Source organism: Spermophilus citellus, assembly GCF_964194105.1.
Source record: "Spermophilus citellus genome assembly, chromosome: 15".
Taxonomy (NCBI): Eukaryota; Metazoa; Chordata; class Mammalia; order Rodentia; family Sciuridae; genus Spermophilus; species Spermophilus citellus.
In genome coordinates, this window is record NC_138195.1 from 84,107,327 (window position 1) to 84,123,649 (window position 16,323).

A 16,323-nucleotide genomic window follows, 5' to 3' on the forward strand; every position below is an offset into this window, starting at 1 on the left:
TTTTGAAGAAAATATATTTGAGATTGTAGCTGATTGCAAATGCCTTTAGAGAAGAACCATTCTAAAAACCATTCTAAAAGTCTGTGGACAGCCAAATACTTAAAATGATCCATGATTTAAAAATCTGGTGATAGTTCATAGTAATAATTCACATGTAAATCTGGTTATTTCTAAGTGTTGTGATATGTGACATTTTAACTTAATAACAACATTGTGATTGATAACATTACACCAAAACATATCAGATTCTAGGCATTTCATACAGCTTCTGGGGCACATATCAATAATATATCCATACATATTTTAAAAAATATTTTTAGTTTTAGATGGACATGATACCTTTATTTTATTTTATTTATTTATTTTTATGTGGTGCTGAGGATTGAACTCAGTGCTTGGAAATAGCTCTACCACTGAGCCACAACCCCAGACACATATATATATATTTATTTTATACACATATATATAATATATATATTATATATATATGTATGTGTATATATATATATATCCATACATATTTAACTCAAAGAAGGGTAAACATCATTTCTTATATGCCAATGTTTTTCAGGTAATTTAATGCCAAATAAACCTAGTTGGCTTACTTACTATCTCTCTTTGGATATTGCAGAGGACTCTGGAACATCCCAAAGTTAGTTTCAGGTCAAAAAGACTTGATTTAGAATTTTATTTGGAGAAGTTTGCAAAAACTTTCAAAAGTCTGATAATACTTGAAAAAAAAAAAAGGATCACAAGTCATTATGAAACAATAGCAATTCATTTAACCAAAATGGTAACAAAATACTTAGAAGGCAAATACAAGAAGGTACATTGTTATAGAAAAAAAAACTTTACCTTTTTTCAGTTTTCTTAAGTAATCAAAGATCTACTAATGAAAATACAAAGCACAGGAAATTATTTTGATAAAATATAGAATCTTTCTCTTCTTCGTCCCTCAGATGAGTTTAAGAAATTTTTTTACTATTATCTCATATTACTACCACAAGAAAGTTTTGGTTAAATTCTCAGTTTTGTATTGATGTATTTTTGATATTAAGGCTTGTTTCAAAAATCTTTAGGATAAATTCACTCAAGTTTAGTCCGTCTGGCCACACAAGATTCTCTCTCCCTCTTTTCTCAATTTTTTATAGTCATTCAGTTCTATCTATAATATTCCTATAAGGAACACACATCTTCTTTTACATGTAAGCTTTGCATACAGATATTTCCTTCTTGTAGCTTTTATTAGTAGATAGAATTTTAATTCCTAGCAGTTATGAAACAACTGCTGTAGACTGCCACTATTTTATAATTTCTAGATATTGTGCTTCCTCCAAGTGCAATTTTTAAGCTTAACAGAACCAAATATCTTTAATTTCTTTGTAATAATAAGCCAAAAGTAGATAAAATTAAACCACGTAATCAGTAACTAATGTTTTAATATTTCATCTTTGTCAAAAATAATCTAAATATTTAATGAACATCCATATTTAATTTAACTAACAAAACTTTAAGGGTATGGTCACTCAATATATTGTTTAAAAGATTATTTTTAAACTTTTATCCTACTGATATTTAATTTAATTTAATTTTATTCAACAATTAGCTCCTGGAAATTAAGTGAGGCATTAGATAAAGTGAGTTATACCCTCAAGCTATTTTTCATCAACCATTTTTATCACAAGGACACATCCGGCGAGTATCACAAAATTGAGAGCCCTGAAATTAAATACATGGGTACTTTGCTAACACCTCAGAAGTCACTCTGTTTTCAAACAATATTAAACTAGCTTTATTTATCCAAGATTACTAAAGTCACATGAGCTTGAAAAAATATTTGGGTAAATTCCTATATCTGGCAGTTTTAGCTATATTTAATTTATGAGCATTCATTTATCTGTAAACCAATTTGAATATAATTTCTTTGGAGGATTTCATATCATGTAAACAACCATAAACATGCATAAACATAAATCTACAGGCAAAATGAAGACATCATAACTTTCATTTAACATTTTTAGCCATGCGACAGGTATAATAATATAAACCTCACTGTTTTGTGAAAAGGAATGTTGGATCCAAACCATGTTTTTAATTTTTTCTTTCCTTTATGTTAATTTTTTTTTCTTTTTGAAAATGGGACAAGTTAAGCTTACCTGTTGACATGGCTAAGGCTTTTACTAATATTAATGAAAATACAAGATCTTTCATTTTCCTGTTATTCAAATAGTCAAAATTCAGGCCAACAGGAAAAGAAGCAAGTAGAGGAGGCAGAACATAGAGTTAGCAGCAACTGGAGAAGAGGAGTTTCAGTCCCCTGAAAAGTTTCCATGAGAGAAGCAGGATTTAATAAAGAAAATTACAGCCAGAATATCAACTTTCAATTGACTTCTGACTATGGAGCTCTTTTGAAAATATCCCTTTTCTTCTCTATATTTGCCTATTAGAAGTCCAAGGGAACTACTATTTAAATTTTGCCCTCTTTTAATGCAGGACAGCCCCATTTCCAAAGTCCTGACTTTTCACAATATCAGCAAGCATCCTGAGATGAACAGATGAGGTTTGAGCAATGGTAAAACTAGAATCACTTTTTCTAGAGATACATTCCTACTTTTTTGAAGACTTATTAATTTACAAGATAAGGTCAATTGTTTTTAATTCCTCAAAAATTTGTGTTACAGTCTGAGGGACATCAGGGATTGTTTATTCACCTAATTGCATTATCTTCAGTCTGTTCCCTTCTATCCATAGCAAATTTCCAACTAAGGTAGAAAGCAAAAGATTTCTTGTTCCAAATTTAGAGTTGTTTATCTTTAGAATGTTTTAGTAAGACAGTGTCTTTCTTTCTGAGTATATTTTGGCTCAGGAGAGAAAGTTTAAACTTTTAAAAAATTTCTATCACACTCTGAATATAAATCAAAATCTTAAATCAATGGTATATTTCACAAGTGACTCAAGGTGAAAACTAATAAGTACTTTGTGGCTATAATTAGGATCTCTAGAAGAAGAACAAAAAGATGCAGTCCTTCTAAGATACAGGGATTCCCAAAAGACAAGCAAAAGGACTAGAAAATGTAAACACAATTAATATACTTAGCTGCAAATGGGATGCAACTCACATTTCTTTCTGGCCATATTCCAAACTAAGGCTGTCTTACTTGTGTTTCCCCTATATACAGAAAGGCAAATCAAAGTAAGAAAAACAGGCTGTCCATAGGAGGAAAGTAATCATTAACAAATCAATAGCCATACCAATATAAATTTAAAGCAATCAATTTCTTAGAAAAATTTCTCTCCTGTGCTAAAAGAATTCATGGAGGAAACGAATTTATGGTGGATTTAAAATTCTTTAACTTTGCTTTAAACTGATTTCTCCTTTTTAATCTTGCTAAGGGAATCCCTAAGGCTGTCCATTGTACTCCTTTGTTCCCATTTTTAATTTGATTTTCCTATAGGTGTACGTATTTCTTTTTAAATATAGCCAGCTTATTAAAAAAGCAACTAAAATCAATAAGATTCTTATTCTACGTCCTCCCTCCCTCCACAAAAACAACCTCTATAAAATAGTGTGTTCTCACATGTGTTCTTCTGCCAATCTGAACTTTGAAAGCAAGGAACAAATAAAAATTTAGTATCCTTTCTTGGCCAGGCACTACCTACAGATGTCAGAGAGAGCTGACTCAGTAAGAATTCTTATCTTTTTCTGATACCTTTTGCTAACCCCCCAGGATCCCATTCTACAGACTCTGGAATGAGTGAAGAGTCCCAGAACCTCCTGGCTGGCTCACCAAAAATTATAGAAGTTGTCGATCATCTCTACCCATCTTAGCTATCATTTGGAATTTTTGAATTTTGTCTAGGCCTAGGAGCAAAATTAACAAAAGAATGGTTAACAGGAGAAAAGAATACAATAATACAATGTTTGTTAACTTTTACATATCCTTGGTGAGACAAGAGAGTGAAGACTGAAAGAAATGGGCAAAACAGAAACTCTTTATACTTTAGACACACAGAAAAAGATAAATTTTGAGAAAAAAATGACACATAAGAGAGTATGGGCTAGGGATAGTAAGATCCAGAGGAGTCACTAAGAGGTAGGTAAAGCAGTGCCAAACTAGTAGAGATTATGGTTTATTTTCATAAGTTTATTTACACACTTCTATTGTAGCACCAATTCTCACTTACTGGTGACAAGGGTCATCTTGTGTTGATACAATAAAAGCATCTTTTCATAGGGACTTTTATGACTTGCTACAGGTAAGACAAGACAGTTTGTATAGTCCTTTCTGCAACTGTTGATTCTCAGATGCCTTTAGCTTAAAAATCTTTATGTCAAAGAGACATATTTTGGGATGACATAGTCTGGTTTCCTCCACTTTCCAACAGTCTCAGTTTGGATACTCCCTTTCCAATGTCCACGTTATTGGCCATAGTCTGGGTTCCCACGCTGCTGGGGAGGCTGGAAGGAGGACCAATGGAGCAATTGCACGAATCACAGGTTGGTCATAAAAGCAAAAGCTTCTAAATGAGATTATGTAGTCTATTGGGATTTAAAAGGAAATACAGGAGGGAAATCTGGTGCAGCTTGCTTTTTACCTTGTCATACTTTCTGAATTGGCCCACATGATCAGAAATTAGGCCTTGCAATTTGTTATCAACTCTTGGTCTATAATACCCTTTTTAAAATGTAAATACATTTCATATGCCTAAAATGAGTATTGAGAACATCTAGAAACCTTATTCACCTGTGTTTACCCAAGACAAGTCTCTTGAATTATATAGATACCATAAAATATTAAATAATATGGAAATAAGAGCCACAGAATTCAAATGTATAAAATTAATTATATTCCATTTAAATAGCAATGGTTAATAAGCCCAAATCTCATCAACTACAGAGCTGGGGGAACTGGGACACGGGGTCAAGCTGTCCTGAGCTTCCAGTTCTGGTGCTGCTAACATATTTCAAATACTATTTTGCAAACCCCAGACTGGCTGCACTTAGCCAGTGGGTCTCATGTTGGATACCCAAGTCCTAAAACAACCAGGATATGATTATTCTGAAATTCCCTGAGGAAAGGCCACTTTCCTCTTAATCTCCCAACTTCTGTGTTGACCTGCTGATTCTCTTTTTAATAGTGTGGATAAGTTGGTTACATTTGGGTTGATGAGGGTGTTTGGAATTTCTATCTGTTAATTTTCTGAAAAGAGGATCTTCCCGAATAGTCTTTCCCATCATTTGTAAATGCTCACCACAGCCTACTCAGCCAGGCACTGTGCCATGGCAGATTATGGGTCCCATGACCACAAAAATGATCCTTGCCCTATGGGAGAAACAATCTAGTGGCGACTCAGCCTGAACAGCTTTTAGTTCCGTGTCTCCCAGGTCTGCCTCTTTTATGGTAACTGTGCCAGTGACCAAGATTCTCCCAGGGACTAAGCACCCATAAGTAGTGGCAATGTCTATAGTTTGGGGAAATTCTCTTTAACATAAATAGCAAACTAGAAGCAAGATTCCCTTCTAAAAATACTAAGGCAAGAAAGAACTTGTTTATTATACTGTTGTATTATATGCATGTATGAATATGTAACAGAAAATTCCATCATTATGTACAACTATAATGCACCAATAAAAATGTAGGGAAAAACAAACAAAATAAAAACAAAGAATTTATTTATCTCTTTCCTTGCATGACTCATGGTCTGTAACTAGTGAAGAAAAGTAAATAATACACATGAATAATGTCATAATTAATAACATATTTTATTTGCTTTAGGGCTGGATCCAGCAGAACCTTATTTTCAGGATACACCTGAATTAGTTCGATTGGACCCCAGTGATGCCCAATTTGTAGATGTAATTCACACAGATTCTGCTCCCATGGTTCCCAACATGGGTGAGTGCCACTTGTTCTTCTAGAAGGTTTTAAGTCTACACATTAGAGCATTTTATAGTTTCTATACGGTAAACTAAATATTCCCTAATTTTAAAATTCTTCAGGATTAGGAATGAGCCAAACCGTGGGTCACCTCGATTTCTTTCCAAATGGAGGAAAAGAAATGCCCGGATGTCAGAAGAATGTTATCTCTCAGATTGTTGACATAGATGGGATCTGGGAAGGTAAACCATTAAGTGTACAGGGGGGTTTTCATTGGGGAAAGTTTACATTTTGTCTTGCTTTGGAATTGTACAGGTCTCACATTTTATATGACAAAGGGTTTTGAACTGCATCCCCAAGGTACAGGCTCACATTTGGACACATGGGCATGAGGAGACTGTGGGAAAGAAAGTACATTTGCAGTCAAATTTGTAAGGATCTAATTCAGGGAATACATTACTGAGTGGACCAATCTTTTTCTTCTCAAGCAATTTTTCCATTTCATTTAACAATGAGGCACTATTATAACCTTAAACAGTATTTAATTTCCGAATGCTTCACAAATCATAAATACACTTCATAAATGATTTTGTGTGATGACCTCCATGAGTTCACACTAATCAGAGAAACCTATTCAACAATTATGTTCTACTCAGGACATTTACGTGGAAAAATAAAATCTGTCACTGATGTGTAATCTTGTCTGATTTCACAGGAAGTCGTGACTTTGTGGCCTGTAATCACTTAAGAAGCTACAAGTACTATGCTGATAGTATTGTCAACCCCACCGGTTTTGCTGGATTTTCTTGTGCCTCTTACAGTGATTTCAATGCAGTAAGTACCCACATTTCTATTAAAGAAATTTGTGACTGTTCTTCTCATGACTGACATGGTTCACCGTACATGACAGCATTCAATGAATGTTTATACTCTAATCCTTAATTCCTTTAATCATAGAAATTTATTTTAATCACAGTAACCCTGTTGCCTATCACTTCCCTATGTATCTGAAATATGCTCCAATTTGTTATGAAAGTAATCCTAAACAACTATAACGACAACAAAAATCTAGGCTATGGACAGCTGAGTTGTGTTTATAGGAAACTGTTGAACTATACATTCTCCTTATGTGGAAATTTTGCTTAAATGCTGACCTTTTAAATTATAGTTATTAGCATGTGATTATTTCTGTGCATTCTCATAATATTCATTATTTCTTTGAGTTTTCAACGTGTTTGGGATTCTCTTGATCTCTAACTTGGATTCTCATGTGTGTTCTTGAAAATGACATATCTATTGTGCATTTTTTTCATAAACTTGGATTTTCTTCTCACTACAATTTTTTTTCCAAAATAGTATTTCTAACATATGCCATTCAATAAAGAAAATTTCAAGTGGCATCCTAATTACCAAGGAGACAAACCTAGCAATTAAGAGAGGACCAAAACCCAGGTTTCACCAGTAATAACTGAATGATTCTACACAAAATACTTCACTTCTTTAAAGCAGTTTCTTCATCTATAAATGTAAATATTAATGATAGACTCAAAATATTTGGTAGGAGGAGTTAACACTGTAATGTATGTTAATTACTTAACCCAGAGCTAAAAAACATAATAATTGTCATTCTGAAATGGGAAGCATATGATGAGAAAGGGATCACATGTTTTGTTAATAATATGTACACAGTTTGACAAGGAACTCCCTGTCTTCTTTCTTTGTTTTAACTTCTTATTTCTGTCCCTCTCAATGCCCAAATATGGATAATAGAGAAAACAAAGAAGCAAACAAAAAACCTTTAGGACTCATTCAGTTAAAACAAAGTCATTTTCAAGACTATCAACAATCCTTTTAGGTAATACTCAGCACTTTCGTAAAAATAAGTTCTCAGTCTTGTAGATCTCTCTGCCTTTGGACCCCCTTCCTAAAATTCTCTCCGAGAGGCAGTGGGCAGCTAATCCTGGTAGTGGTGGTGCTAGTGGTCAACCTGTGTATCACAGAGGAAATGATGTGGGGATCCACTGGTGCATGTCTCTTGGCTCCTTTGGATTCTGACCCATGATGGGCACACTCATGGCATAGAGATGAAGTCTGGGTTAGGCAAAACCCTCAAAAAAATGTCACCCAAAGAGACACAGATGATCTGTTAAGAAATGGGGTGGGCATTTATTTGGAGTGTTAAACTGCAATTTGAGGAACACAGAATCCAATAGAAACCAAAATGTGTCCACTAGGGGGAGGGGTTTCAAGGGTCCTTTTAAAGCTGGGGAAAAAGGAAGTCTAAGTGAGTTACATAGGTTGATTATAAAGAATTATGATTGGGGAATAAATTAACTTCTATAATTCATTGTACTTATGTGGACTAACTTAGTTCAAACCATAGTTCTAGAAAAAAGAACACAGTTCTTTTTCAGTTCCTACAGTCCCTAGTTATTCCTTCTCAGCAAATAACTTTCTTTTGTCATGTCAGCAAGTTCATAAAGTGATCACCACAACCCCATGGAGTCTAGGCCACACTTCTATCACCTTTTTTTCCCACTCAGCTTTGGCCTTCTTCCTTGCAGCTCAGTCTCTCCTTGGCTTTTGCAGGATGCTGGGTCTGAGGCCTGCTGTGGGTCATCTGGTCCTCTGATTCAGGAATCCACCTCCTGCCCTTACAGTGCAGCAGCTTTCCCCTCTGGCATGGGGATTGCTTGTCTTCCCAACTCTATTCCTCCTTCTTCATCCCTTCTAAAACCACCCCTTGGCCCAGGAAGTGAGGATATTTTCCCATAATATCTGTGTTCTTGAGACTCGGGCTTCATGGTTAGCCTTAATGGCCAACTGGAGTGTTCTCTCTTCAGGTTGGGAGATTCAGAGATGTGAACATGCAGTTCTTGATATGCTAAATAGAATGGAAAATGTTCTGTTTTTTGAGAAAAGCCTGACTTTGGAGTCCATTGTTCTCTTAATAGTCCTGTGGACATCAGAAGCTAATATTCTGATATTCTTTCTTTGTTTGGGGGTGGGTGGGTGGGTACCAGGTATTGAACTTGACCACCTGACCACTGAGCCACATTCCCAGCCCTATTTTGTATTTTATTTTAGAGACAGGGTCTCACTAGCTTAGCGCCTCGCTTTTGCAGAGGCTGGCTTTGAACTCATGATCCTCCTGCTTCAGCCTCCCAAGCTGCTGGGATTATAAGCATGCACCACCATAACTGGCTCTGATATTCTTTCTTATGCAATTTTTCCAAAATAAATCCAAGAGTTGGGATGTAACTTAATGATAAAAGACTTGCCTAGCATTCCTGAAGCTTTGGGTTCTAGCCAAAGGATCACAATCAATTGATCAATCAATAAGCAAGAAAATTCTAAACACCTTGCAGACAGATGGATGCCTTCAGGCAAATAGGACAACTGAGAAAGGCAAAAGAGAAATCAAACTACATGCACATAAATTCTCCTACTTGTCTGGTTATTATTATTATGTTATCCAACATGAAATTGCTGATTTATCCTTGCAGATCTCGAGATGCACTGTTAACTTTTGCTGAGACATAGTTTGGAATTCCTTTTACCATCATAATAGTATTCACTTTAGAATATTTGAATTTGTCACCTAGAGGGAAAGATAGTGCACTATTAAAAGAAAAAGCATTCTCATTCATCATTTGTTTTTACTAGAACAAGTGCTTCCCCTGTCCAAGTGGAGGATGTCCACAGATGGGTCACTTTGCTGATAGATTTGCTGGGAAAACAAGTGGAGTGGGCCAGAAATTTTATCTGAACACTGGGGATGCCAGTACTTTTGCACGTAAGTTTCCATTTTATTTACCTTAAATCCTAAGTATATGTATTCTATCATTTCCGTTGGTAACGTGTGAAATTGATGTTCTACACGGTGTGGGAAAATGCACAGTGCTGTGCTCCAGGTAATGACGGTTCATTTGGGTAGCAGAACACAGTGTGGGGCTTCAATGGGACAAGAATGAATTTCTTCACAGTTGATTCTGGCTGAATCCAGAAGGCTTCCTATGTTCCAATTGCTTTGAATTCAGTCAAAAATGCATTCAGCAGAATTGTGAGGTTTTGTACAAACAAAAAAGTAATTCCAGAGAAAAATTGACAGTTTGACAGACTCAAGAGATATTCAGGATCGCGAACATCAGGGGGTGGGAAGTGGAGGTTGTGGGAATAGTGGTGCTTGAGGTCAGGCTCCTGGGTTTTTTCTGGGTAAAAGGAAGAAAAATACTTAAATTGAAATGAGTGGAGTTAGGAATATTGTAAAATCAAGACGAATGTTTTCCCATCTCCTATATTAGCACTAAAGAGCAAAACCTTTTAGTTGACTGTTGACTCATACCAAGGCAGTCTTTTGGCTACCTAAATTGGTTCATTTCCAAGGTCAATGAAAAACTGAAATATAGAATTTTAAAAATAGATACAGAGTGTTTAGACAAAAGCATGAAAATACTCTAAAATTTGGTGATGAATGAAAATAAAGTTAATGAAAATGTTACATTCTGTTATTTTTCCATGATCTTTTAACTTTAAGTTCTTAGAATATTTAAGAGCAAGTTATTTTGTTAATAAGTTGAAAGTAAAATATACTACTTGGTTCTTTGGCTTAAAAGAATTTAACCTTGTTGGTTTTGGCCACCACTCCCCTGCCCCACTCCTCAATATCTGTCCTCTGAGCACTTACATAAAGGAATGTGTATAACTATTACATAAAATTACCAATGCCATATATAAATTACTTCAAATTCTGTGGTAGTGGGGTCCTTATTAACCTATTTTAAGTGAGTCTTCTCTACAAGTTGACATTTTGCCAAATTTCTCCCCCATCAAGGTTGGCGGTACCAGATAGCTGTCACACTTTCTGGAAAGAAAGTTACAGGACATGTCTTAGTTTCCTTGTATGGAAGTGGAGGAAACTCTAAGCAGTTTGAAGTTTACAAGTGAGTAAAATATCACTTTAAGCTTCTTAAGTGTTGAAATATTGTGCCTGTATAATGTATGCTATTGACAGAAGAGTTTGTTTATTCTTTACTTTGTGGGAGTAGAGTGCTGTCACATATAATAAAAAGAAATATATTCTTTCACATTGGTACCTTAATACATTTCAAAATTATGTCTCTAAATTTTTTCTTTATTTCCTGAGAAAAATCATTAATGTTTGCTTTGATGTCAGATATCTGAATTGTCAACAGTAAATAATTATTCTCCCTGCAAAAATGTGAGAATGGTAATATAATGATCTCACCATAATTGTGAGAAGATAGTAACTAAAACATGCTTGTAGGTTTTTAAAAAATTATTTATTTATTTCTTCTAATTAGTTATATATGACAGCAGAATGCATTTCAATTCATAGTACACAAATGGAGAACAATTTTTCATTTCTCTGGTTGTACATGAAGTAGAGTCATACTCTTCATGTCTTCATACATGTACATACGTAATGATGTCTGTCTCATTCCACCATCTTTCCTACCCCCATGCCCCTTCCCATCCTCTGCCTCCCCCTTGCCCTATCCAAAATTTCTCCATTCCTCCCATGCCCCCGCACCACCACCCAATTATGAATCAGCATCCACTTATCAGTGAAAACATTCAGCCTTTGTATTTGGGGGATTGGCTTACTTCACTTAGCATGATATTCTCCAGCTCCATCCATTTACCTGAAAATGCCATGATTTTTTTTCTCTTTTAAAGCTGAGTAATATTCCATTGTGTATACATACCACAGTTTCTTTATACATTCATCTGTTGAAGGGCATCTGTCACATTAGTATTATGAATTGTGCTGCTATAAACATTGTTGTGGATGCATCACTATACTATGCTGATTTTAAGTCCTTGGGTATAGGCTGAGGAGTGGGGGATAGCTGGGTCAAATGGTGGTTCTATTCCAAGTTTTCCAAGGAATCTCCATACTGCTTTCCATATTGGCTGCACCACTTTGCAGTCCCACTAGCAATGTAAGAATGTGCCTTTCCCCCAACATCCTCAACAGCACTTATTGTTGATTGTATTCTTATATTCCATTCTGACTGGAGTGAGAGGAAATCTTAAGAGTAGTTTTGATTTGCATTTCTCTAATTACTAGAGATGTTGAACATTTTTTCATGTATTTGTTGATTTATTGTATATCTTATTCTGAGAAATGTCTGTTCAGTTCCTTAGTCCATTTATTGATTGGGTTATTTGTTTTTTGGTTTTGAGTTTTTTGAGTTTTTTATATATCCTGGAGATTAGTGCTCTATCTGATGTGCATCTGGTAAAAATTTGCTCCCAAAATATAGGCTCTCTCTTCACCTCATTGATTATTTCTTTTGCTGATAAGAAGCTTTGTAGTTTGAATCCATCCCATTTATTGATTCTTGATTTTATTTCTTGCACTTTAGGAGTCTTGTTAAGGAAATTGGGGCTTAATCTGACATGATGAAGATTAAGGATTACTTTTTCTTCTATTAAGCGCAGGGTCTCTGGTCTAATTCCTACGTCCTTGATCTACTTTGAGTTGAGTTTTGTGCATGATGAGAGATAAAGGCTTAATTTCATCTTTCTGCATATAAATTTCCAGTTTTCCCAGTACCATTTGTTGAAAAGGCTATCATTTCTCCAACATGTGTTTTTGGTGCCTTTGTCTAGTATGAGATAACTGTATTAGGTGTGCAGTTTTAATAATAAAGATAACCTAAAAGTAACACGAGTCAAAACGTACCACTGAGTTAATGTGTATGTGTAAATTTATTTCATGAATTATGATGATAAGTATTCTATTAATCATCTTGGCTTGCATTGTACACTGGCTCTAGAAATATATATGTGTTTTTATATATTTACATGTATGTTTTTATGTATATGTTTTGGTGTGTTTCAGTATATTTTTGTTCTTTTCTTAACTCCCCAGGGGCTACCTCCAACCAGGAAAGACTCATACTAGTGAGTTTGATTCCGATGTGGATGTTGGAGATGTGCAGAAGGTTAAATTTATTTGGTATAACAATGTGATCAACCCAACACTACCCAAAGTAGGAGCATCTAGCATCAGAGTGGAAAGAAACGATGGAAGAGTGTAAGTAATAAAAATCCAAAGGGCTGAGAAGGATTGAGTATTATTGTTCACAATTCTATCCCCACTAAAATTCTCCTTTAAGTTAAACTTCCTACAGTGATTCACCTGTATTCCAGCCACACCAGCTTTCTAATATCTTCTGTGTCTTTAGGAGAAAGTACAGTACTTAAGGAAAATCAACTTTGATAGATTTGTAGTCAGAGTTGTTATATGATACAAATTAAGTGTTACAATGAGAATCTGGCTTTCCTATGGAGAAAAAAATATGTTGGGCAAATTAACCTTTTGCTGTATTTGTCATCAATGTGTGTGTCTCCCTGAAACTTCATGGGTTCAGCAAACTGTCATTTAAACTGTTAGGAACTCATTAAACTTATCAGGGAACAGAGGTGTGTGCTCCATATCACTGGTCCTCTAGGTGAAGACAGACATCCAGGAGATGAGTCCTTCACCCTGACCATGACTGGACTGTGTGTGAGACAGAGGGTGTTTACCAAGGGAACTACCAGGAAGGGTGAACTGATGATGGTCACAGTAGTACCAATTTAAACTCAAGAGGATGTGAGTTTCAGCCAAACTCTGGTGCTTCTGTAATCAGGCCATGTGTCCTCATAAAAACCCAATGAAGGGACTTCTGCTTCTGGCAAAGGTGGAGTAAAGGCCCCACGTTCACCTTCACAGATGAAGCAACCAAGAATTCAGGCAAAAGATATGACAATAGTTGAGACACTGAATTTTAATCAATAAGAGGGAGTGATGCCTGATAGAAAAAAAACAAATAAACAACAAAGATGAAACCTTAAAACTGGTTAAAACTGCCCCTGTCTTGAATTTCCAGGATGTGAAATAGGCAGGAGTAGTGCAGGCAAAGTTCAGTGGGCCCTCTAAGTCAAAAAGACAATGTTAAGAATCAGTGAATCTCAGGCAACCGGACATTATGGCACAGCCTACCAGACAGTAGAGAACTTGAGAGGGAAAATCCTAGAGTTCTAGAAAAATCCCTTGAGTATTCAGCACTGTACTGGTTAGCTCATGTGTATTGGCAAAGTTGCCATGGCCAGGGAAATAGTCATTTGAAAGGATTAGAGAGAACAGAGCCAGTGACCTTCAGGGTTAATAGTGCTTGTTTCCACCCAGCCTGGGAAAAGTTATAATAATGCAAGAGTCATGGGTAGAATATGTCGGACAGTCTTCTTTCCTATGGAAAATTGTTGGTCTAGATTCAGCAGCACTTGACATGATAAAACTGTTTCCAAATCACTGCATCTCAGAACAAAAGATTTATAGAGATACATAATTATCCAGCACTAGCAAGATAAAAGTCACACTATATGAAATTAACTCAAAGATTCCAGTTAAAAAAGCAGAACAAGAGACCTATAATGAGGAAAGTAATCAATGAATTGGCACCAAGCCAGCATTGACATAGTTAGAATGTTAGAATCAGCAGGCAAAAGTAAAGCAGTTAGTAAACATCTATTCCATTTTATTAAAAAAAATCAAAGGAAACATTGTATATAGAGTAAAAGATCTAAATTGAACTTCTAGGGATGACAAATAATATTTCACTGGAAAAATACCCTGAAGACGATTAACAAGAATTAGACATTGAAGAAGTAAAGATGAGTGAAGTTGAAAATATAAGAGAAAGCATTAAAAACCAAACACGGAAAGAAAATATATGCAGAGAACATCAATGACCTATGGGAAATTTCAATGACACTATGTATTTATCTTTGAAGACCACAAAGGAGAAGGGACAGAAAAAAAATACACTTTAAGTAATAAAGGCTCCATAATTATCAAACTTGTGAAAACTATAAACCAATGAATCAAAAAATGAAGGAAACACCACCATTAGCCACTAGGTAGCTCTTTGAGTTATCAAACTGACTGTTGATATATTACTGTGCTTGGTTTTAAGTTCTTCTTATTTTACTTAATACCCCCAAACACAAAGAGTAGCCATCACACCACAGGGAGGGAAATTACAATAAAGAGAAAAACTTTTTCTGAACACTTTTTACTTTGCATATACTAATGTATTTTATTAGAGAAAATTAGCTCCAAATATCTTAAACATTGTTTAGTCTAATGAGAAAAGTGGATCATTTCAGTTCAATTGTTGAATTAAAATAAGAACGGCTAGCCAGCGCGAGGACCTTCAGAGTTTCAGGCAGGGCTGATTTCTTGTACTGTTGGCTCTGCTCTTGCTTAGGTGCCTTGGTTGATAAGTGCCAGCTGTTCAGCAGCTGCTTGACAGGACAAAGGAGCTCTTCCTGTTCTTTGGAATATTCCTTGACAGCTCCTTTCTCTGCTTCTTGCACAAAGGCAAAACAAAATCAGAAAGGAGAATTCAGTCCTTCAAGAAAAGTCTTCCCTTCCATTTCCAAGCAATTTCCCTTCTCTCTCCCTGTCCCTCCCACCTCTCATCCCTGTTTAATGTTAGTCATCTTCTCATGCTCTTCTTCCCTACTCTGTTCTTAGTTATTCTCCTTATATCAAAGAAGACATTTGGCATTCCTTAGGGTTATACAAAATTACATACAAGAGGAAGTGAGGGGAAAGGGAAAAAGAATACAAGGGGGAGAAATGAATTACAGTAGAGGGGGTAGAGAGAGAAGAGGGGAGGGGAGGGGAGGGGGGATAGTAGAGGACAGGAAAGGCAGCAGAATACAACAGACATGAGTATGTCAATAAGTAAATCAGTGGAAGTGTAACTGATGTGACTCTGCAATCTGTATACGGGGTAAAAATGGGAGTTCATAACCCACTTGAATCAAAGTGTGAAATATGATATGTCAAGAACTATGTAATGTTTTGAACAACCAACAATAAAAAAAAAGAAAAAAAAAGAAAAGTCTTCCCTCAATGTCCACCCTCAGGCACAGGGTGTGCCCCTCACCCAGATGCAGGAGGAGAGCAGTGGCTGTCCTCACGCTCAGCACTCCAGCTGGTGCCAGGGAGACCTGACCTGTTGCTGTTTTCTCTCCACAGGTTCAACTTCTGCAGTTCTGACACCGTGAGGGAGGATGTTCTGCTCACCCTCACCCCGTGTTAGGAGGAGGTTGACATATGTCACTGAACCTTACTGCTAATAAAATCTAGTGGTGAAGCAATACATTCTTCTGTCGTCAATATCCATGATTCCCAGTGAAACTTTTGAATATGGTGATTAAAATCCAAAATCTGCAGTTTGTGGAAAGAACCACAAGCGATTATTGAACTTCGCTGCATATTGAGTGACATTTGAACTGGATACACTGCTTACGTGATACTGTCACCTTATCCATTATTAACATTGCTGATATTATTTAGATCACTGAAGGCAGATTTCCAGTCCCAAAGTGACCCCTCTTGGTAGGCCCATGTAGAAAG

General features: G+C 35.9%; 1 protein-coding gene across 1 annotated transcript in view; it reads left to right on the forward strand.

Moving 5' to 3' along the window:
• The window catches only part of LOC308633922 (pancreatic triacylglycerol lipase-like), a gene marked incomplete at both ends in the record, with an annotated part of 28,967 nt that extends 12,961 nt beyond the window's left edge, over nt 1-16,006 (forward strand). The window contains 8 exons of the mRNA XM_081267303.1: nt 4,387-4,498; nt 5,778-5,897; nt 6,002-6,121; nt 6,595-6,713; nt 9,546-9,675; nt 10,714-10,822; nt 12,781-12,945; nt 15,943-16,006. Coding sequence (XP_081123429.1) covers nt 4,387-4,498; nt 5,778-5,897; nt 6,002-6,121; nt 6,595-6,713; nt 9,546-9,675; nt 10,714-10,822; nt 12,781-12,945; nt 15,943-16,006 — 939 coding nt within the window. The remainder of the gene's footprint in view (nt 1-4,386; nt 4,499-5,777; nt 5,898-6,001; nt 6,122-6,594; nt 6,714-9,545; nt 9,676-10,713; nt 10,823-12,780; nt 12,946-15,942) is intronic.
• Between the last annotated feature and the right edge of the window lie 317 nt (nt 16,007-16,323).